The 24910-nt window shown below is 34.1% G+C and overlaps 2 protein-coding genes across 2 annotated transcripts in view; one reads left to right on the forward strand and one right to left on the reverse strand.

The window, feature by feature from the left end:
* LOC126883301 (xaa-Pro aminopeptidase ApepP-like) overlaps nucleotides 1-24910 on the reverse strand; it is a 445329-nt gene that overhangs the window by 240998 nt on the left and 179421 nt on the right. The window lies entirely within an intron of this gene.
* Nucleotides 839-24540, forward strand: LOC114326790 (catalase-like). Its single transcript, XM_050648663.1, has 7 exons — nucleotides 839-963; nucleotides 5471-5742; nucleotides 9204-9377; nucleotides 11519-11733; nucleotides 13578-13880; nucleotides 17509-17760; nucleotides 22286-24540. Exons 1-7 carry the CDS (start codon nucleotides 901-903, stop codon nucleotides 22522-22524), a joined length of 1518 nt encoding a protein of 505 aa, XP_050504620.1. The 5' UTR covers nucleotides 839-900; the 3' UTR covers nucleotides 22525-24540.

A 24910-nucleotide genomic window follows, 5' to 3' on the forward strand; every position in this document is an offset into this window, starting at 1 on the left:
TTTGAAAACAACTTCTAAAGCGGTCAGCGAATACGTTGTGTATAACTGGATTATCTTGATTAGAGGATTACATTATGCGTTTTGACCGGATGCGTTTCCGCCGCATCCGGTGAAAACGCATAGTGTGACAGATCGGTCCGGTTGCGTTGGAAACGGATGCGTTTTGAGTCATCGGTACGCGCTTACAAACTGCACCAGACTAAACGCATAGTGTGACAGGTCGGTCCGGTTGCGTTGGAAACGGATGCGTTTTCACCGCATCCGGTCAAAACGCATAATGTGGCATCGACCTAAGAAAGACTTAGATATTGTCTTCTACACGTGAGTGGGATCTCTCCAGTCTCCCAGTATAGGGTTTGTTTGTATTCGACTTGTGTGGTGTGCTCCTAAGAAAATTCGAAGACCTGTATTTTGAATCACATCTATTGTTTTTAAGTACGTTTTTTTAGGAGTTGTAAACGATTGAGCCGTAGTCAAGTTTGGAACGTACTAGGGCGTTGTAGATATGTAGAAGTGTAGAAGAGTCAGCGCCCCATTTTTTTGTTTGCAAGTGATCGTAACAAATTTATTCCAGGCTGACATGTCTTTTTTAAATATTCTAAATGTGTCTTCCAAGTTAGTTTTTAGTCAAAGATCATTACGAGAAATCTAAATTCGTCTACATATTTAAGCTGTCCTCTATTTAAGTATAAAACTAGATTATATTAAAAATAAATTAATCCAAAATAGAAAGGTTAGTATCCTGAAATTTATTCACTATTTGACCGCATCGGTCATTGGCCCATGATAGTTTTTGATAAAATTTGGATAAATAAAACTATTGTATATAAAAGGTGACATTGAAAACACGTTGGTATATTTTGTTTTTAATCATCCGGTATAACAAATAGTTGCGCCAAAATGTCTATTCCAAAAAGAGATGTAGCTGCGGAACAGCTTTCAGAATATAGCAAAGATCATGAGGTGAGTAAAATAATTGATAAAATGTACACTCACAACTAAAGATTTAGTGATAGATGACTCAGAATATTTATTCATATACTTTCAAATGCATCACGATCATAATCCAGTCTTCTACGTCAAAAGTTAAACATAGGTCTCCCCTAATTTTTTCCAGTTTTGTCAGTCTTGAGCTTCCTGCAGACAATTCGCAGCGATTCTTTTGACGTCGTCTGTCCATCGTGTAGGTGGTCTACATCTCCTTCTTCTTCTGCTTCTGCTCGTGGTCTCCGCATTGTAATTAGAGATGCATCAAGTCAAACTAGTTTGATTTTGTTCAGCAGACTTGACTTGACTTGACTTGATTTCGATATCTTGAAATCAAACTTGTTCAAACAGTTTGAAGTTTGAATATCATATTGGGCAACGTGTTTATTTCCAATTCTCCCTGCTACTCCGCCGGTGGCGGATCTAGAAATTTGCCTGGGGGGGGGGAAGACATTGATGGGAACCTTTTTCTTCTTCTTCTTTTTTTCTCACACTATCATTTTAAGCGGTTTTTCAGTGATTTGGTGTTTATTTAAACAAATTTGCATTTTTTATCGTAACATATCAATGGAAAAAACAATGTTTTAATAGAAGGGACTCAAAATGTGAATATTAGGCATTATAACAAGTTTTTGATAAAATTTTAGTGTAGAAAGCGTTAAAATACTGTTTTTTACATGTTGTTCCATTCCCAAAATATCAGTTCTTCGATTTGGCTGAAAATTTGCTCACACATAGCCAAAATACAGGACTTTAAGTGGTTCGAAGAATTTATATAGTTTTACAATACATGAAAAGTTACATGCAATAATATCAGAGTCAAAATTATATATAGTCCAGTCGGGTTAGCATTTGCTCTTGCATGCCGAGCTACCCAAGCAAGATTCTATTTTTATAATCTTTAGGGGGTCTATAGTTGTGTAAATTTTAAATCGCGAATGAATTCTGCCGTTACGTTAGCCGCCATCTTGATTTTAAAGGAGAACCGTTTTTGCTCAATATCTCCGCCATTTTTAACTTTTCGACAAAAAGAGTAAGGACTGAAATTGTTGAAAATATGATTTCCTATAATTTATTTTATTATAATTTTTTTGTGCCGTCAAAAATTGGATCAAAAACTTGTTTTTAATTAAAATATCTTGTTTTAATGAATTTTTAAGTCCCTACTATTAAAACATTATTTTTTCTATTGATATTTTACGATAAAAATGCAAATTTGTTTAAATAAATACCAAATCACTGTAAAATCGCTTAAAATGGTATTTTTAGAGAAAAAAAAAAGAAGAATTAAGCAGAATTAATAAGAATTATACACTAAGTTTCAGACAAATCTGAGATCCAAAAGTTTTTGTCTGAGTGATTTGACCTGGAATGTACCAGGTTTATAATCTAATATATTATATTTAATAAAAAGTTTCACTTAAAAAAACTAACCAGTAACCAGATTAATACATTCAAGATATAAAGAACTTAGGAATTACTAAACGGGAGTCTTACAACTTGTAATATGAAGAAATGAATCTACACGAATAGTTTGACTTTCGAACAGGAATAAAGCACTTTGTTACTCCGAGTTCTCGTTAAGGAGAAAGGTGCAAAATGTCGCCTGTCAAAATTTTCAATTTGTTTTAAATGTAGATATTCATTTGTTTCGAGTCCTGTATTTTTGAAAAATTTAAACGCAGAATGAAAGATTACGTTATTGCCGAGGGCCGAAAGTCCCTTAGAATAAATAATATCTAAGTTTCTGTTGAATGAAATATTTCAATTAAAAATCACACTAAATTCTCCCTTTTATTTTCACTCTGTAACTTATTAAAATAAACATTACAGAAGTTTTCAGGGATTTTCGGGCTTCAGAAATAATGTAATCTTTCATGTTGCGTTTAAATTTTTCAAAAATATTTATTAGTTTTCTCAGGATTCGAAAAAATTAATACATTTAAAACATATTGAATAGTTTGACAGGGGGCGTGTTACGCCTATGCCCTTAATGGTTGCAAAAAATACTATTTGGTTTATCAATGGACAATTCAAAATAATCATTTGGAGTTTTTATGACTTTCTTTTATTAACAGAGGTGTTTATCTCATCGAAAACAACATCTGGTACCAACCTGCAGTTCCCTGGAAAACACGACAATACAAAAGTATTTCTAAAATTCAAAACTGACCATAGGGTTATTGGTTTTATATTTGTTTCGGATACATGTTACAAATAATGTTATGTTTGTGTTTAAATTTTAAATAAATTAATGTAGATGCATTCAGTTTTCTTAATTATCCTAAATAGCGGGTTTATTGGGTTTTATTTGTCTGTCTGTGGTTTAAATATCATATCAGCTAATACATTAGATATCCCTAATATATGCTAATATATTAGCATACAGCTATCCCCCGTAGATATCCGCCTACTCCGCAAATTAGTTTGTAGTTCATATTTAAGTAGACGTCTATGTTTGGCTTGTTTATTACGTTCGTTTTGAAGTGTGTGCTTTGTGAGATAATATCTGAACCTGGATATTTTTCGGCTTAGAATAAGTACCAGAACAAATTGAGTCTAATTTTGAAGGTATCCCCACTGCAAAAATTAAGAGAAACAATCTGTAGTCGAAGCTCGAAGCAGTATTAATAATTAAGAAAAATGAATATACTGATTTATTTGATGTTGCGGCAGGTGATTTCAAAACAATGAAAATTGCCAAGTGCATAATATGTAAAAATAAAGAACAGCGTTATCAAATGACAAATAGTGAACTAATTCTTTAAAACGAAATTGAAAAGTCGCAAGAAATGCATCAAACCTACTCTATTAAAAATATTATATGTTGTTGTTCCTTCATAAATTTTTGTTAAAGTAGACTAAATTACACTTGTTATGATAAAAAACCATTCAACGAATTCTTTGTTTTAATCTAGTAATAACACTCAAATTAAAATATAAAACAGTGATATCGATAAAACGATACTTGCAAGCAATTCTAAGCATACAGCAATCATTTTTAAGAAATTTGTGTTTTGACCTGTTTTGACTATAATCGCTTCCTATATCAAGTTACTTTTATATGGAACTCATTGTATTATTAAATTTCTTATCTTAATTGCTAACTAACATGTCTATCTCAACAAAAAATTATATCTCTACGAAATAAATTATTTTTCAAAACTTTTCAAACTAGTTTGACAAACAGTTTGAATTTTCAAACCTGTACGATTGACCAGTTTGACTTGACTTGAATTATTTGTCGGAAGGATTGACTTGAGTTTGACTTGAAATTAAGTCAAGCTCAAGTCAAGTTCAAACATTCAAGTCAAACTTGTGCAACTCTAATTGTAATTTTTCTTGACTTTCAGAGACAGAGACTGTCTCTGAGAGTCAATCCAAATAACAATCAATCCATTATTCTTTGGGTTACTCCGAGATCGGTTGCTATGGTCAGGGTTAAGAAAAGTGTTACGGCGCTATAAGTCATGACTGTAAGCACACATCATAAAAGCACACTACAGAAAGTTAGATCATGTTCCATTGTCATGGCACAATTTCAGTCGTAACAAACTTATCTGCATAGAAATCACGAGCCTTTGAAGTATTGTTTATGTGATTATTGTCTGGGTATTGTATAGACATAGGGGTTTTGTCACATCCAGTAATCCATTTGTTTTAATTCGTCTCCACGTTCCTGGTATATCTTCTCCCCGATTCCAATCTTCAAGGTTTTAAAGGTTTCACTGAATGTTGATTTTGAGAATACCAGGGCCTCATTAGCTTTTCCACTTGTTCCCATATCTAAATGCAGAAAATTATACTTAAATCTTTTGTAAAATAGTAAAAACTCTGATCCATTTTTAGGCGGGCAGCGAATGACTATGTTCTTGCTTTCCATAGAACCACAACAGTTTGAAAAATTCCATGTTACGTAGTAGTCTTTAATTATTGTGTTTCATTCTTCTAATGTCCTTTGTATTATAGGACAAAGGGCCTGCAAGAGAAAATTAAACTGATCTTCAGTCATTTTCAAATTCTTGGGTATGGCTCTGGATCTTCTCCAGCTAATTCGGTTAATAATTGCGTTGATGCTTCTAAATGTTCTCGGCTGAATCCATGGCCATACCCACCAACGACCATGTCGTCATGCCTTTGTTTTAAAAATTTTCCTACATTCTTCTCATAAGGCTGAACTGATTATATATTCTTAAACTTAGTACTTACTCAACAAAATTAGACAAATGTAAATAGCTTAAGCTTTCACATTCACTTTCACTAAAGATGAATAATCCTCAATGTACACCAAAAGTGAATTCGGCTTAATTTGTTCTACAGAGGGCTGAGTTTTGGCAAAAGAAGACTGATGAATGTTTATCTGATATATCCAAAAGTCTGTCTTCGTTCACAGTATGATATGTTTCTGTTTACTTGGACTTGACCAGGTAGTGATTGAGTTGAAGACAGACTCCTACAAGAAGTAATGTGATTCTTTTTTCAGAATAATAAAGAAAAAATAACTAACACCTGGGGTGTTCCTGTTCCTGAAAAAGATGCCAGTCTTACAGTTGGATACCATGGACCTATATTGTTACAAGATTATAATCTAATTGATGAACTCGCCCATTTTACTCGAGAGAGAATCCCTGAACGCGTGGTCCATGCAAAAGGTGCTGGCGCTTTTGGATTTTTTGAAGTAACGCATGATATTACAAAATATACTGCTGCTAAGGTGTTTTCGGAATTAGGAAAGAAGACTCCAATAGCTGTAAGGTAATGTATTAAGTTCTAGTTTCCATGCGTTTGAGTTTTAATTTGTTTTAATGATAAATCACACAAAACTTTGTTTCCAAGACAAAAATAAGTTAGTGCGTTGTTCTGATGCTACTTTCTTGGGGCATTTTGGTACTACCACAATTTTAATGGAAATCAATACGTCAAAATAAACGTATTTTAAACTAAAATTGTGATTAATTATCTTTAAAGATAAAGTTAGTGAATTTTATTTTTTAACATACAATAGTATTAAAAAACAAAATTTAAATTTCTTCATCAAACTTAGAAACTCGCTTTCTCATTTTCTCTCATCTCGATCTTCTCCAAAATGCTATACTGTTCGCTATACTGGTATTATGTAGTCAGACAATTCATTAGTTTTGCCATGGATTAGACCTTTATAAAGTATAAGATTATTTGAAAGCTATATCAAACCTTTGGGTTGTTTTATTACATTACATCGAAACTATCAAACTTTTCTGCTAAACAAAAGTTTTATTTTATTTTTTCTTGCAGTAATGTTATTTTCACATTGTTTCTTTTAGCAGTATTCGTTTTTACGATTGATAGGTTGCTAACCTTGCCAATCACCCTCCACATTTTATTCGGGCTTTGGACCAGCTGTGATAATTACAAAGCTACTCGATACACCCTGATTTTACCCCAGGCAGAACTTACAAAACAGTGATCAGATCAATAACGACATACGCGGAAGAAACATGACCTGACACAGAGAGGACAAAGAGAATGCTAGAAGCAGCAGAGATGAAAATCCTTCGAAAAATCGATGGTAAGACACTATGGGACAGAGCTAGAAGTTTAGGTATACGAGAGAGATGCAAGGTGAACAACATTAATAACTGGGTAAGCAACAAAAGAGTAGAATGGAATGACCACATAGGCCGAATGACAACAAATAGAGCAGTAAGGACGGCGAGAGATGGTTCCCAGTAGGAAAACGATCGGATGGAACGACAACTTACTGGAGTCACATTGAAAAAACAGTCAGAGTCATGTCTACACAAAAAAAAAAGAAGAAGAAGTAATGTTATTAAACTTGGGCTTAAAATTTAAATAGGTGGTAATCAATCCTCTAATGTTATCTTGCTATACAGCGATGAGCGCGCTAATAACCGGCAAAATAACGCAAAAGATGGAAAACATAATACATTGTGATATAAAAAGAGATGAAACTAGTAGAGATAGAAATTATCGATATAAACATATAAATTAACATTACATTACATAGCTTTCCACCTTTAGACGTATCGGAGGAGTATGACAACTGTCACTACGACAGGAGAATTTTATAAAATATTCTTGTCACAGACATCTAAAGGTGGGAAGCTATGTAATGTAATGTTAATTTATACGTTTAACGTTTATATCGATAATTTTCATTTCTACTAGTTTCATCTCTTTTTATATCACAATGTATTATGTTTTCCATTTTTGCGTTATTTTGCCGGTCATTAGCGCGCTAATCACTGCAAGTATAATCAAACTTTATAACATTTTGAAGTGTTCTGAACTTTGACATTTATTCCTTATGAGTAAACAGTAGCGATCAACATGTAGCAACTTCGGGAGATAGTATCATAAACTTTGGCAACAGTGGTAATCTTTGACATTATCTAAGAATAATATTTTGACAGTATCATCTTCTTCTTCATGTGCCATCTCCGCAACGGAGGTTGGCAATCATCATGGCTATTCTGATCTTAGATCAATGAAAATATCATAGTCGCGCTAAATGGAAGTAATAGAAAACGATTTTATTATTAATAAATAGATATTTATAAAAATAAACCAAAATGGGTGAAAATTTTATGTTTAGATAGGTATTTAGAAAGGTATTTGCATGAAATATCTAATAATAAAACAATAATAAATAATCATTTTTTTGTTGTGAAGCGAAACAAATTTCGATTTTCGCATAATTTTGGCACGGTTTTTAATGGACTTTTTCTTGGAAGGTTTCACTTTATTTTTCGTTTGATTTACTTTTTCCATTTTGTTAAATTATTGATAATATTTTTAGAATAAAAAAATCCTCCTAAAACTTTATATACTCGCATTAGAATTCGAAATATTTTTACGTAAAATATACTTACCGACCTACATATAACTAAAACTCACAATTGACAACAATCTATTCTTTCAAAGAGGCCAACAACTTATACAACAACAACAAATATATAATAAATTAACTATCAATAAACACTACTTTCTTATGAAACAACAATAACGAATTCTTAAATTAACACACTAGTGCACTGAACAGATATCGATAAAGATGACAGAACAGATTAGAGAAAATCTGACGCAGGTTTGTCAAAATGACAGTGATAATTTCTATATGTTGCCTAATTAGTTATTTAGTTATAATGTGTTCGATTTCTTGTTAGAAATAAAAATTTTTAGTAGTTTCAAGATTACACAAAATCCAGACATGGGATAAAAAAATTTATTTGAAGAAAGTTTATTTTTTTTTTCTTCTTAATGGCGATACAGGCTCCTTTTTTCAATATTTTATTTAGTTATAGAGTAATTTCCACGTACTAACATATTTCTGAAATTGGGCTCTGTACCGCCATTCTTTATTATATTACGAATATGTGTGCCAAATATCTCGACAAAATATTCAAAATTAGAGCCGCAATCTTGGAACGCGTTTGTTGCTACCTGTTGATCGCTACTGTAGCCTCTTAAGCAAATATAGTTCCTATTTTTTCTCAGACCAAGTTTGCGCTCAAATGGAAGGAATGAGGGTTTTTGGGTAAAAATCTGGATCTAATGTCCGGGTATCTTGGTCTTGTTGACCATATTGGTAATGTGGATACATGGTTTGCCAATTTTTTCCAGAATAGATATTGTATCAATTGTAAATCGTTTCAATTTATAAAATCTTTTCCGTATGAGTAAATAAAAGGTGCGCTATCCTACAATAATTATAATATGGTGACAGCTTCTGAGAGTTTCCAGTCGGTTGTAGGAAATTCCGCCAACCTCTTGGTTTCTGCTATAGGTCACGGTCATTTTTCATCTTCCTTTTTTATCAGATTTTCGTCTGTTCTGCTGGAGGTCAAACTGGTCGGTGGGTGTGTCGTAGAAAATAATTTCGAACCAATGACCAGCTGCGACGTCACTACACAACCATTGATCACGTGTCTCTCGAACTTAGCATGGGAACGAACGTAGTATAGTAATGCTGTGAGCATTGTATCTTGGAAATGGTTACTATAAATAATGTTTTTCGAAATATATTTAATTGTTCTGTTATACATTCTTGGATTTTATCAGCAATACTGATGTAGTCCTTAGCTTTAAGAGCAAAGGAAAATACGTTGCCGCTCTAATACTTTTTGTAAAAATAAATTAAATGGCACGGCTTTTATTATACTAATACATCGACATGTAACTGTAATCATGGGTATTTATATAGTATTTTATTTAAGGTTTTCACAAGTAGCTGGAGAATTGGGCTATCCAGATACTATTAGAGATATTCGAGGATTCGCCATAAAATTTTATACCGAAGATGGCATATGGGATTTGGTTGGAAACAACTCGCCAATATTCTTTGTTAAAGATTGTGCTCTATTTCCTAGTTTTATACATATTGTAAAAAGGTAAGGGCTTTCTAAAGGACTCGATAAATAAAAAAAAACAAGTTTTCAATCTAATAGCACATAAAACAACATCAAAAAATGATATTCTACATCCTACCAGATTGAAAACAATGGGAACCTTCTCTGGTAACACCTACGAGGCTTCTACAATTTGCAAGCCATAACGGATGCTGAGACTAAAGAAGATGAGGGAATTTTACAATTTATAATTCACGTCCCATCTGCTCAGCGCGGTAAAGTTCCAACGAGAATGGTTCCCTTTCTACTCCAATCAGAGTAAACATGTAAATCAAAAATGAATAACCATTTTCAATTTCGTTGCAACACGAAACGACAGCCGCACCATTATTCTAGTTCAATCTAGTTCAATCGCTGCACTCTCTGATTGAACTAGAATAATGATGCGGCTGTAATTTCGTGTTGCAACGACATTGAAAATGGTTATTCATTTTTGATTTACATGTTTACTCTGATTGGAGTAGGAAGGGAACCATTCTCGTTGCAACTTTACCGCGCTGAGCAGATGGGACGTGAATTATAAATTGTAAAATTCCCTCATCTTCCTTAGTCTCAGCATCCGTTATGGCTTGCAAATTGTAGAAGCCTCGGAGGTGTTACCAGAGAAGGTTCCCATTGTTTTCAATCTGGTAAGATGTAGAGTAACATTTAAAAAAAATAAAAAAAAAATACAAGATACTTTGTAAAAGGTATATTTAAAAGACCCCAATAAGGGTTACATCACAAAACAAAACGTTTTCGGATTGATAGGTAATCCATCATCATTGTTAAGCCAATATCATGCCACATATTGAAAATTGAGTTTCAACTTTTCAATATGTGAGGTTCATTCCTTGCATATCACATCCACGTGGGTTAGAGTCCTGTGTTGCCCTGGGTTATATCCAGGAATATTTGCAAAACCCATTTGTATTAATAATAATATGTAGTATCATTTAAGATCTTGAAACTTTTTAAGGGTTTTCACCCATAATTTTTTGGTGGCTCACGCATGCATGCTATTGGCTTAACACTGATGATGGATTACCTATTAATCCGAAAACGCTTTGTTTTGTGATGTAACCCTTATTGGGGTCTTTTAAATATACCTTTTATGGTATACAGCCAGCTACAGGAATTTTAATTTCCTCGTGGATTTTTAACTTTTTTTATTTGTTTTATGTGCTATTAGATTGAAACCTTAGTTTTTTGCTAGCAGTTGCCGTTAGGGCATCCTTGCCATTTCGTTCGTTGCAATCCGTGACTGTACATCGGGGTTTGTCCTAGTTGGGTCAGAGAGAGCAGCATATGTGCCTGCTGATGAGAGACTAATAAGTTTCGAAACCGGTAGAGGTGCTTGCTGCACTCTCTGATTGAACTAGAATAATGATGCGGCTGTAGTTTCGTGTTGCAACGAAATTGAAAATGGTTATTCATTTTTGACTCGATAAATATTTATTAAAATAATCAAAGATATTTCGATGTTTTTGATATACTTTAGGGACGTTGTATTAAAATGATTTTTTTAATTTCTTTTTTTAGACCTTAAACTGCATACCAACACAACCAGAACCTAATTTTATAAAAATAATTGACATAGGAATTACAACTTTCTCTTCCAGGGGACGATCAGGGCCTTTTAAAGAACAGTGACATGAAAAAAATACTAAGAGCCACATGGATGAACTACTGTAGACAAACAGCGAGAAAATTAAGACGAAACAAATCACAAATAAAATAATCAAAGGATCAGCCAAACGATGGAAACATTCCATCACACACGAGATACGGATCAGACAATTAATATGGTACTGGCATGTACAGAGAATTCCCCGTTACACAATATTAAAAAAGTATTAGATTAAAGTAAAAGAAGAGAAAGCCTATAAAAGGAGTTGATGGGAAGCTATCAACGAAGAGATAAGAGATAGAGAGAAAGAGAGAGGGAAAAGAGAAGAGAGAGAGAAAGAGAGAGAGAGAGAGAGAGACAGAAAGAGAGAGATAGAGAAAGAGATATACTGCATCGACTGTCTCCCACTTTGTTTAAAAATCTTAGGCGAACGTTTGTTGTTAAATACTAAAATGCTTAAAAAAAGAGATATATCACTACTTACTTTTATATACTTTTAATATTATTCTTTTAGAAACCCTGTTACTCACATGCGTCCTGATTATGATGGGTTCTGGGATATGATAACTTTACGACCTGAGACTACACACACTTGCTTAATATTCTTTTCTGATAGAGGAATTCCTGCTAGCTTTAGAAAAATGCACGGATTTGGCACCAATACTTTTGCTTTCGTTAATTCGCATGGCAAATTCTTTTACTGTAAATTTCATTACATAAGTGAACAAGGTAAATATAATTAAATGACACCGCACATATCTTATGAGAAATGTCAGTCAAATAAAAAAAAATATATGAATAGATATAATTTTGATTAATAACTGCGTAAATTGTAATTAAAGTTTATAAAAATCACATTTTTTAAGTCCATCTTCTTCTTCTTCAAGTGCCATCTTCGTTCCGAAGGTTGGCGATCATCAGGGCTATACGTATTTTCGAAACTGCTGACCGAAACAATTCGTTGTTGCTACAGCTATACCATTCCCGTAGATTCTTTAGCCAGAAGTTTCGTCTTCTTCCTATGGACCTTTTTCCTACTATCTTCCCCTGCATAATTATTCGAAGCAGTTCATATCTTTCGCCTCTTGTAATGTGTCCCAAGTATTGCAGTTTTCGTTTTTTGATCGTAAACATGACTTCCTTTTCTTTATTCATTCTTCTCAAGACCTCGACGTTTGTGACTCTCTCCGTCCATGATATTCTCAAGAATCTGCGATACATCCACAGTTCAAATGCCTCTAATTTTTTGGTATCAATCTTTTTCAGCGTCCATGACTCCATTCTGTAGAACAGCATAGAAAGTACGTAACATCTCATCAGGCGAAGTTTCATTTCAAGGATCAAATCTCTTCCACAGAACACTCTCTTCATTTTAGTGAATATGGATCTGGCTTTTTCTATTCTTATTTTGATTTCTGCTGAGCCATCGTTGTCTTCATTTATTAAAGTGCCTAAATATTTGCATTTGCTAACTCGATCGATCATTTCATTGTGTAAATATAAATTTTGGACATTTCGTGTTGATTTAGATATTATCATAAATTTAGTTTTCTTTATGGTCAAAGATAGTCCATATTCTTCGCTGCAGTCTGCTATCTTATTCACCAATGTCTGTAGCTCTTCAAGTGTTTCTGCGATCAGAACGGTGTCGTCGGCAAATCTCAGATTGTTTAATCTAACACCATTTATTTTAATACCTATGGATTGCTCAGAGAGTGTTCTATTCATTACGTCTTCGGAATAGAGATTAAACAGGGTTGGTGACAGTATACACCCTTGTCTCACACCTCGATTTATTTCAATTTCTTCAGTGGTATTATTCTCTACTCTCACTACTGCTTTCTGATTGTAGTACATATTTGCTATTAGTCGGATGTCTCGTTTATCTAAATTCTTTTCTGCCAGGAGTCTGATTAGATGATCATGCCGCACTTTATCAAAGGCCTTGTTATAATCTATGAAACACATGAATACATCTTGATTTATGTCAAGACATCTTTGAGACATAACGTTCAGTGCAAACAACGCCTCTCTTGTTTCGAGTCCATTTCGGAATCCAAACTGGGTATCATTGATGTCCATTTCCAGTTTTCTGTGTACTCTAGTGTGTATAATTTTCAGGAATATTTTCAGTAAGTTCAGTTTTATGGACTTTTAAGTCCATAAAACTGATATATTCATAAATAATTAGTCTCGTCTCTATTGAAAACAGTTTAAGACAGCGTGAGCTAAGCCGATTAGAGGAACTATACTTAATACCTGCAGATATAAAATAATTGCCTTAATACCTGCAAAAAAATTTCTGAACTGCCCATTCACAAAATCTCTTTTCTCACTCTAACACACGTACACACCCATTTGATTTTGGATTTATTTATATCAATTTACGCCGATACTATCAAAATTCGGAATTGTCTCAATGATATGAAATGATTGTAATTTCGAGACTAATCCATTCATGTAAATTATATTGCATTTGAGTGACATTACACCTTTTCCATTCCATAAGATGTAAGGTGTCCTTTCCCTGTAATATAGAACTGAAACATTAATTTGTCTGATTACTATTTTAGGTATTGAAAATCTTCAACCAGATAAAGCACAAAAATTAGCCGGAGAAGACCCCGATTATCATGTCAGGGACCTTTACAACGCTATAGAAAACGGAGACTATCCATCTTGGAAGTTCTACGTTCAAGTAATGACCCCGGAGCAAGCAGAAAAAAGCTCATACGATCCTTTTGATGATACTAAAGTTTGGTTACATTCTGAATATCCTTTGATACCTGTTGGAAAATTCACATTAAACAAAAATCCAACTAACTACTTTGCTGAAGTTGAGCAAATTGGTTTTGATCCTGCTCATCTTATTCCAGGTAATTAGATTTAAACTTTGTTACTCTTCGCCGCTGTTACTAGATTTTATATTCTATATTTCTTTTTAGGCGAAGGTAAATAAATACTTTTTTTTCCTAACTTAATCAAACAAGTAATAAGAAATCAAATCGAAGAAAACAAACTATTTATTCTTATTTACAAAACTTTAAAATCAATATATTATAACTCTAATTATTTAATCTTAGTTAAAAATATAAAAACAAAAGAAAAAGATAAAAAGCCCAAAAATAATGTTTATGCTTGCCTCGAAGAAAATTTTTTTTACCGTACACGAATATTGTAATTGTTTAAAACTATGTAATGTTACTATTTACAAAAAAGAAAAATAGGTTATCTGACTACTGTTTTTTTCTAATATTGTAATTATTCAAAACTATGTAATGTTACTATTTACAAAAACAAAAATAAGTTATCTGACTACTGTTTGTGGCGGTGGCGGCTTAGACAGGTAGAACAACGTTTTCTTTTAGGATAAAAATTGGACTGATCCTACCTTGTATTTTTGTTCAATGTTTCATTTGTCGTACGGAAAAGGAAAACACACAACTCTCTAGTTTGTTTTATTTCCACTTTATGTTTCCACGGGCACTTAACAGTTTCTCCAAGTATTTGTCGGCCTTGGTAAAGGTGTCTCAAAAAAACCCACAATATAAAATAAATAGGGAGAACGAAAAATTGTTGGCCTTAAAGATAGCATGTGGCCAAAAAGAAAGGTCTTGAAGACCTAAATATCCGAGAATTATAAATCCTTGGCAAGCAAGATACCATAAAACTTCAGAAAGTTGAATATTTCTTGATTAATTCTCTGGATGACTTCCGATTTAAAATCCTTAAACAGTTTCATAAGACAAGTCTTGTCCTCATGAAGTGAAAATCGAAAGTGTCCAAGATATGACACTAGACAGGTAAAGACAAAGATGTGACACTTACTAGACAGGTAGCAATTTTATACCTAAAGCCTACTTCATGCCTGATTTTCCTATATGATTTCGGACTTAAAAAATGGCTTGATAGCAGCTAATGTTCAAGACAATATAGAAGCTTGATTTTTATAATTATTTAGGCCAGTACTTGTGACAAAGAGCAAAAATTATGACAATCTGATTTATAAAAATAGTTTCTAGTTGCTTAGCGACTTTTAACCCGTAACAACTTCTAGTTTGATTTAAGATCTTCATATAAATGACAGGCTATTAAAAAAGGTAAACCGAGCACACCTAAATTACTTCGGCCACAGTGCCAGAAAGGAACCATTGAACTATTGGTGGTAGAAGGAAAGGTATATAGAACGCAGAAGACCAAGAGGAAAATCTCCAATACAATGGGCAGGCAAATGTAATTCGACTCTGGAGCAAAAATTCCACCACAACATTAGACAACAAATGGTAATAGAAAGAATAATCACAGATGACGTCGAAAGACAACAGCTACTATGGTACGGGCATGTAAGAAGACTGGAGGAAAGAAGAATCTCCAAAAAAGTGTAAGAATGGACCTCCATAGAAAAACGGAAACGAGGAAGACCAGCAACCACATGGATGAAATTTAAGACATGAAGACTGCCATTTTTTCTCATGATCATCTTTCAGTGCGTCACAGTTTTTCGATTTCTTTCTAACGTATTAAATTGTATATGACAGAAAAAAAGGCACGTCGGTGATTACTTTGGTGATTTTTAGTTCGGTGATTATTCTAGTTGTCGATAAATGGCGCCATAATAAAAAAATATTTTTTTTTAATTAGATAATAATATTACAAATATAATCTGTATAATTTATAAGACTATACAAATCAAAGAAAATACCATTTTACAAATGCAAGAAACACAAATTGAAAATAAAATGTGACAACTGTCAGATTTAACTAAAATGTCATGTTAGAATAAATGTCATAAATGTGTATTATCACGGACTTACCCTTTTTCCTATAATTTGTTACGCACTGAAAAATGATCATGAAAATGACAATATTACATGAAGATTCGAATTTTCTCTTTACAATTTCAACAATAATTTTTAAAATTAAGATAAATACAGATGCTAATATTACACAAGACATTGCAAAGACATTGTCTATTTCACTTTTCATATTCTCGCTGTTGGTGTTGTTGCTGGCCACTAATGGTGTAGGTTGAATACGTCTTAACGGATATGTAGCTTGTGGTAGTTTTCTACAGGCGTAAAGACCTTGCTGCTCTTCAGACCTCCACGTTTGCCCCTCAATATGCAGACTATCGAATTGCCTATTAATTTGTTTTAAATCCTCATATGATTTAATATCTTTATTTAACAGGTTGAGTTTACTTTGAAATTCCATTACCCTATGTATGTACTCGATGTGATTCATACTAGTACTGATCATGTTCTGCGTGAAATGTCTCAATAAATTCCAACTTTGGAGCACACCTCCTGCGTCGAATGTCACATCATTCACGTTCAAATGTCACGTTATTCACGTCACGCCATTCACGTCACGTTCTGTTAGGCACTATACGGAAAAGAAGAAGAAGAATTGACAGTTAATGTTGAACGTTGACAGAAGAAGAATTGACAGTTGGCTTCTGTGTCGCCACCGCTTTCATTTGACACCCCATACGTCAAAATCGGATCATTAGCAAAGAAGATATGCTGTAATGCCGTTTTGGCAATGTCTATGTGTGGTTGTTTTTTGTCCTAAAGTATTCGCTATACCCTCCTCTTTCATTTAACGTTTTGAATCATTAAAATCAGACCAATAATAACGGAGATATGTAGTAATGCCCTTTTGGTACTGTCTTTGCGTTTGTTTTTTGTGTTCACGTATTCGTTACCCCCTATACTTTTCAACGACCCCTCACACTTCACGATCCTACGAGCCGTCTCGACTCCACTACAAAACGAGACAAAAATGACCAGAATGAACCTTAGCGATTTTATTCGTTTTCCCATAAGAAATAACATGGGGCGCCTCCACCAAATAGCCCGTTCCCGTATAGCCCTTTTACTAAGGGAGCAAGACGATGCTGTCGTCACATGCCATTCTTGTGAGTCGTTCGGTAAATGAGTTGTGAGCACATTGGCGAGGAACTGATGTGAACACCTCTCTCGCGTCGATATCGTATTTCGGGCAATATTTCCGGCAATGGCCGAGTATAAATCCGGCATAATACTTTGAGTGTAGCATAAAATGACGCAGGCCCGTGCGCAGGGGGGGTTTTGGGGTTCTAACCCCCCCCCCATCGAGAATTTTTCCACATAATTTTCCACTAGCAATAGTCCTTATTCTACGAAAGTCAAACCGACTTGATAATGAGACCGAAGTGGCAAAAAAAGACAGAAAGCCAACGGAAAGACGTATACCGCTCTAAAGCCGTTTTAATATTATATACTAAAAACGTGTCATTCTATGTAATTGACGTATTTAAAATGTTTAGTTTAGAGTAGTGTCGTTTAATAACAAATTCAGTCTACATATATGGTGCTGAGAGATTTTTGTTTTCTTTGTTTTCTGCATTATTCATGAATTTTCCCAGTTATGTACTGATCATGGTCATTCACAAATAATAAAATATTTAGCACGTTTAATGATATAATACAATATTGTCAACGACATTAAATATTTTTTTAGGAATTGAACCTTCACCTGACAGAATGCTCCAAGGAAGACTCTTTGCTTATGGTGATACTCATCGTTACCGTTTGGGTGCAAACCATTTGCAGCTGCCTGTAAATGCCCCCTTTAAGGCTTCTCATTTCTCTAGGGATGGTCATTCTACGCTACATAGCCATGGTGGAGCTCCTAATTATCATCCAAACAGTTTTCATGGACCTAGAATCGATAAAAGAGCCAAGGCCTTAAGTCCCGTTATTCCTTTAAGTGGTACGTATGTTTTGGAATGTTTTATATCTGATAACATTAAAAATAAGTGTTTTAATCAGGCATTCCTTATTGAAATGAAAACGCACCATGGCAGAAAGAAAATGATTGGTTCTAACCACTATTATTCAAAGAAGAATAAAATGAAAAAAAAACCTAGAATTCCGTAATTTGTTTGCCTCTAGAGTCTAGAGTCTAGGTCGACAGATATATCTGAAATCGCCAAGGTCAGACTGACCGAAAACTTTAGTTACTCGACGTTGTCAGATCAATCGGGTTTCAAAGGTTTTTCGGTTTTTTATTTGTTATCTGTTTTACAGTAAAATTTCCTTCTGCTTTCTCCTGCGTACACATTGTGTACACTTTCACGGGATTCTACACTTAGTGTCCTATTTTTCATGGCACTTGTAATATTCATGTGTACTAAAAAAATATTAAATGTATTCTAAATACACAACTCATCATTCTCTTTGCCTTATCCCTATGCGGGGTCGGCTTCCCTAATTGCATTTCTCCACACAATTCTATCTTGGGGCATATCAATGTTAATCCCCTTTACCAACATGTCCTGCCTTATCGTCTCCCCCAGGTCTTCTTTGGTCTTCCTCTCCTACTCCTTCCAGGAATCTGCACTTCAGCTATTCTTCGTATTAGGTGATTAACGTCTCGACGTTGAACATGACCAAACCATCTTAACCTATGCTCTCTAATTTTGACATCAATTGGTGCCACACCTAGACTTCCCCTAATATACTCATTTCTAATTTTATCCCTCTTTGTCACTCCACTCATCCATCTAAGCATTCTCATTTCCGCTACATGCATTCGTTGTTCCTCTTTCTTTTTCACTGCCCAACATTCAGTTCCGTACATCATAGCCGGTCTTATGGCTGTTTTATAGAATTTCCCTTCAGCTTCATTGGAATTTTTCTGTCACACAACACACCACTCGCTTCTTTCCACTTCATCCATCCAGCCCTAATTCTACTGCATGCATCTCCATCTATTTCTCCATTACTCTGTAATACCGATCCTAGGTACTTAAAACTATTGCTTTTCACAATCATTTCACCATCCAAAGATACCATTTTATTTGTAGTAACTCCATCTTTAAACGAACATTCCAAATACTCTGTTTTTGTCCTACTTTTTTAAACCTTTTTCCTCCAAACCTTCTCCACTGTTTCAGTTTTTGTTCTAAGACTCTTTCACTATTTCCTATTAACACTACATCATCAGCATACATTAGGCACCATGGAATGCTACCCTGTAGTTTCGCTGTTATCTGGTCCAAAACTAATGAGAATAAATAAGGACTAAGCACCGAGCCTTGATGCAATCCTACTTTCACCTGAAATTTATCAGTCTCTCCCACACCTGTCCTAACACTAGTCGTTACTCCCTCATACATATCTCTCACATCTTTACATATTCGCCAGGGACTCCTTTCTTATTGAATGCCCACCACAGAATCTCTCGAGGAACTCTATCATATGCTTTCTCAAGATCAATGAATACCATATGAGCGTTGGTCTCTGTATTCCTGTATTTTTCCATCAGTTGCCTTACAATGAAAATGGCATCTGTTGTTGGTCTGCCCTGCATAAAGCCAAATTGATTATCGGATATTTCGGTTTATTCACGTATCCGTCTATCAATTACTCTCTCCCATATTTTCATTATGTGGCTAAGTAGTTTTATAGCCCTGTGGTTTGTACGTCTCCCTTATTTTTTTAGACAGGTACTTAATATACTGCTTCTCCATTCGTCTGGCATTTGCCCAACTTCCATATTTCTATTAAATAGACCTGCTAGCCAACTTATTCCTGTCTCTCCCAATGCTCTCCATACTTCCCCAGGAATATCATCTGGTCCGACTGCTTCTCCTTTCTTTATTTTTTGAAGCGCTTGATCCACTTCCTCGTTTGTTATTCTGGTAACCATAGCTGTTACTGTCTCCGTTAACTCCACAGGCTGTCTGTAAAATTCTTCATTTAATAAACTGTCAAAATACTTTCTCCATCTCTTTTTGACATCCTTTTCTTGAATTAGTATTTTATTATTTTCATCTCGGATACACCTAATCTGATTAAAATCTCTTGCTTTCTTTGCTCTCTGCTTGGCTATTTTATATATCTTTGCTTCGCCTTCCCTGGTATCAAGTTGATCGTATAGGTTTGAATACGCTTCTGCTTTAGCTTTTGCTATTGCTACTTTCGCTTCCTTTTTGGCGACCATATAGTTTTAAAGATCTATGTCCGATCTGGTTTCTTGCCACTTTTTATATAATTTTCCCTTCTCTTTTATTTTTCCTTGTACTTCATTTGACCACCACCAAGTCTCTTTATCCTCAAACTTCTTTCCTGACGTTTTCCCAAGTATTTCAATAGCCGTCTCTCTAATAATATTGGCCATTTTTCTTCAAATTGTTTTAGGGCTTCCTTTCTAAATACACAACTATTGGACGATTTTATCTGGCAATGTCGCAAAACCACCGATTTCTTGCACAATGCATTTTAAATTAATGTTTAAACACTTTGCACCAACGAGTCCAACTGTGTCCCCTCTCCTTGATTTGGTACCTGAGTGACCTTCGCCGTTTCGGATATTTCTGTACAATTGTAGTTTTGATATCTTCTGATTTCAAAAAATGTGTTTTGAGTGTTTAAAGGTGACTTTAAAAGTTTAAATAGAATAAAATTTAACGTGAAGTAAAACACTCCCTGGTGTAGTTGGTATATTTTAATAAAAATTAAATTTTTTAAAATCCAAAAGGATTACGCTCAAAACGTTTTCGAACTTATCAGTCCATCATCAGTGAACTCCCTGTCCTTGCTAAATAGCCACAATACCAAACACTGGTTAAGTGCTCTAACTACATAGTAAAAAGTATAAAAGAATTTGGCTTAAAGTGGATGCCAATGAAATACTTCCAGCAATATGATGCTCTACTGCTTTACAATAAAATATTTTTGAAGTTATTCTTCTTTAGGCGTGATTGGGAGTAAAATTTTTCATAAATCTGCGCGAATGCGCACACAGACAGTATGTAGTTCGTTTCTAATCTTTCAAGATAGTATCTGTATCAGCGCAAATAAGTCATTAAAAGAACATATTAGTGTTTTTAGTAAATGTATTATTTATTATAATTTTTGTGCCTTTGAATTTCTCTTCTTCGGTAGTAAGATAATAAAATATGTAGGTATAACATTTTTATCACGATACCACTCAATCTATTTGTCACCGTGTTGTGTAATTATATCCGAAACTTACGTGTCAATTATAGGAGACTCGGTGGTCTAGTTGTTGAGCGTTCGGTCAGAGATCGAAAGGTCCCGGGTTCCAATCCTGGACGATTCATTTTTATTTTTGGTTGTTTTAATAATTTTTTTTTGAAAGTGGTAGATAAGAAAGTTAGTTTAATATTTAAATAGAATACAAACAACCTGTTAGGTATATTTACTTCGTTAAAATTATATAATAGAAGAATAACTTATTACGTGCGTAAAAAGTACACACACATTCTTTTTTGTTATTAGGTCTTCATTGAACCACGTTTAGTCGGTCATTGAAAGACTAAACGTGGTTCAATGAAGACTTAATAACAAAAAAAGAATGTGTGTGTACTTTGTACGCACGTAAGAAGTTATTCTTCTATTATATAATTTTAACGAAGTAAATATACTTAACAGGTTATTTGGATTCTATTTAAATATTAAACTAACTTTCTTATCTACCACTTTCAAAAAAATTTTATTAAAACAACCAAAAATAAAAAACAATGAATCGTCCAGGATTGGAACCCGGGACCTTTCGATCTCTGACCGAACGCTCAACAACTAAACCACCGAGTCTCCAGTAATTGACACGTAAGTTTCGGATATAATTACACAACACGGTGACAAATAGATTGAGTGGTATCGTGATAAAAATGTTATACATACCTACATATTTTATTATCTTACTACAGAAGAAGAGAAATTCAAAGACACAAAAATTATAATAAATAATACATTTACTAAAAACACTAATATATTCTTTTAATGACTTATTTGCGCTGATACAGATACTATCTTGAAATATTAGAAACGAACTATATACTGTCTGTGTGCGCATGCGCGCAGATTTATGAAAAATTTTACTCTCAATCGCGCCTAAGGAAGAATAACTTCAAAAATATTTTAATGTAAAGCAGTAGAGCATCATATTGCTGGAAGTAATCCATTGGCATCCACTTTAAGCCAAATTCTTTTATACTTTTTACTCTGTAGTTGGAACCCTTAACCAGTGTTTGGCATTGTGGCTATTTAGCAAGGACAGGGAGTTCACTGATGATGGACTGATAAGTCCGAAAACGTTTTGAACGTAATCCTTTTGGTTTTTAAAAATTTTAAATTTTTATTAAAATATACCAACTACACCAGGGAGGGTTTTACTTCACGTTAAATTTTATTTAACTAGATGGTATACAGCCAACCTTCGGGAATTATCCCATTTTATTTATTTCAATGGAATGTTTAATTTTAAGGTGAAGCGAAAAGGATCGACAATGGCAACGATGACAATTTTACGCAAGCAAGGCTTTTGTACCAAAAAGTTATGAAAGACGATGAAAGATCAAGATTGATAGACAATATTGTGAGTTGGCTAAAACCTACGAAAGACGAGTTGCAAGATAGAGCTATTGACATGTTTTCTAAAGTGGACGAAGATTTTGGTAGAAAAATAAGGCACCGTTTGGGATCTTCACCGCACATTAATTTGTAATACGTTTTTGAACTTAATTTTGTAAACCATTTGTGGTCTTGGGAGCTCTTCAGAACCTATTTTACTTCAAATCAGGCCCGAGGCACTACATAATTTTCGGGTCCTTAAATACAATTTAATAATAATATTAATTAAGTTAATTAGTTAATATTGACATCAAATTTGTTAATTGTTCTAAGACCTTTTTCTTCTTCTTAACGTGCCCTATCAAGTCCTCATGAAGTTGGCGATTAACATGGCGAAACTGTCTTTGTCTCGAGCTATTCTAAATAGTTCTTCTGCTTTCTTTATTCCTGTCCACTCCCGGATATTCTTCAACCAAGAGACCTGCTACCAATTCCTCTTTTTTTGGCATGGGCGGTCGCCATTCAGCCAGTCACAATAAGTATATTTTAAAATCTAAATACATTTCAAAAATATAAAACAAAACAAAAATAAGAAAGATAAGGAAATACCAATTACTCTGCGTCCTTCGATTTTACCCATCATAATAAGTTGAAGAATATTATACCGGTCTCATCTTACTACGTGTCCAAAATATGCCATCTTTCTATATTTGATATTATCATTGAGCTTGCGGGCAGCATTTGCTCTCTTCTCTTAAGGACTGCCACACTTGTCAGAGTAGCCGTCCATGGTATTTTCAGTGTACGTCTGTGCAGCCACATTTAAAAGGCCTCCAAGCAATTAATGGTCGATATTTTTATGTGCATGCTTCGACAACATACAAGAGGACTGACCAAATGTAACATTTAATCATGCGCTTTCGAAGTTTAAGTTGCAAGTTATCATTACAAAAGAATGATCTCATTTTTAAAAATGACGTGCGGGCTATCTCGATTCTACATGCTATCTCTTTATATGGATCTAGTTGTTCAGTAATATGGCAACCAAGATATTTCAAACTGGGCACTCTTTGAATTATATGACCATCAACATACATATAACTGTGAATCTTGATGGGCCAAACGGTTAAATATCATGTATTTTGTTTTTGAACAGTTTATGTTTGGGCCAAACTCTCTTCCCACTGTGTCAATGGCATTTAAAAGGTGTAGTAATCTATTCATATCATTACTTAAAATAACTGTATTGTCTTCATATCTGATTGTATTTATCAGAATTCCATTAACTTTCACACCCCATTCCAAAATAAGGAGCGCTTCCTTAAATATTCAATCTGAATATAAATTGAATAACAGTGGGGACAGTATACAACCCTGTCTGACACCTCTTTGTATTTTGCATATTTCTGTTGATTTTCTTTTTATGCAAGCTGTCGCTGTTTGACGCCAGTGTAATTTTTCTATGATTCGTACATTTTGACTATCAACTCCTTAAATCTAAATATTTTAATTAATTTGTGATGTTGTACTCGATCAATGTCCTTCTCATAGTCAATAAATACAGCAAATACGTCTTTCCTTTGATCTCGGCATTTCTGCAATAATACATTTAGTGCAAAGAGTGCGACCCGGGTTCCCAGTAAATTTCTGAAGCCAAATTGTATTTCATCCTGTTCTCCTTCACATGTATCTCTGATTTTACTGTGGACGATACGTAGAAAGATTTTCAAAGTATGGCTCATGTGGTTCTAAGACCACAGTTGACAAATTTGAAAATTTATCTTGTTTTATTGCACCTGAGGCAGTGAGGTACCTGACTCGGGCCCCCATTAAAATGCGGGTCCGAGTCAGGTGCCTCACTGGCCTAGGGGTAAAATAGGCCCTGGAGCTCTTAAGACTGTATTCATCTGTAGTGTCTTGATGTGTCTTGATTAATATCACAAACATAAAACCTAAAAGTATTGCCAAGGAGATCTTTCAGAAGACAATGTTAAACCACCAAAAAGATATCATTCATGATATATTTACCAAAATAAATTTAGTGTTTTTGAATTCTCATTGTGGCAAAAGATCTTTGCGGTAAGTACTATTTTACTCATAATTATTATAAATAAAAATATGTAATATTGTAGTTAAAACAATTTTAAGTAATAAATTTATTATTAATTTACTACCAACTTTTAATTTAATTAAACAGGAACAAAACGATATAATATACATATTATGGATAGTTAAAACGGGAAAATAGGGTCTTGGAGACAAAACGGCAAGGGTGATAGTGTGGTCGTGTTCTAACAGCAAATCGAAATGGTAGCCTCAAATACATACTTTAAGTTACCAACAAGATTGGATATCGCAGCAGCATACAAAATATAACCAGATTGATTACACATATTATTATTAGTCCTGTCGCCAGGGGGGGTACAACGGCCTTCTTTATTCAGATGGACTTACCCAAGTTTTTTTATGTATTTTGACCCGTAGAACACGAATTTTTTGGATAACAGTTAATCCGGATGTCGATTAGATCGTTATAAACA

The sequence above is a fragment of the Diabrotica virgifera genome, chromosome 4, assembly GCF_917563875.1.
Source record: "Diabrotica virgifera virgifera chromosome 4, PGI_DIABVI_V3a".
Lineage (NCBI taxonomy): Eukaryota > Metazoa > Arthropoda > Insecta > Coleoptera > Chrysomelidae > Diabrotica > Diabrotica virgifera.

Bases quoted from the DNA above. Each gene is read 5' to 3' on its own strand.
- LOC114326790 (XM_050648663.1), top strand. From the start codon at position 901: ATGTCTATTCCAAAAAGAGATGTAGCTGCGGAACAGCTTTCAGAATAT. The intron at 5,743-9,203 runs GTAATGTATTAA...ATTTTATTTAAG, and splicing joins AAGACTCCAATAGCTGTAAG to GTTTTCACAAGTAGCTGGAG. The intron at 17,761-22,285 runs GTACGTATGTTT...TTTAATTTTAAG, and splicing joins TCCCGTTATTCCTTTAAGTG to GTGAAGCGAAAAGGATCGAC.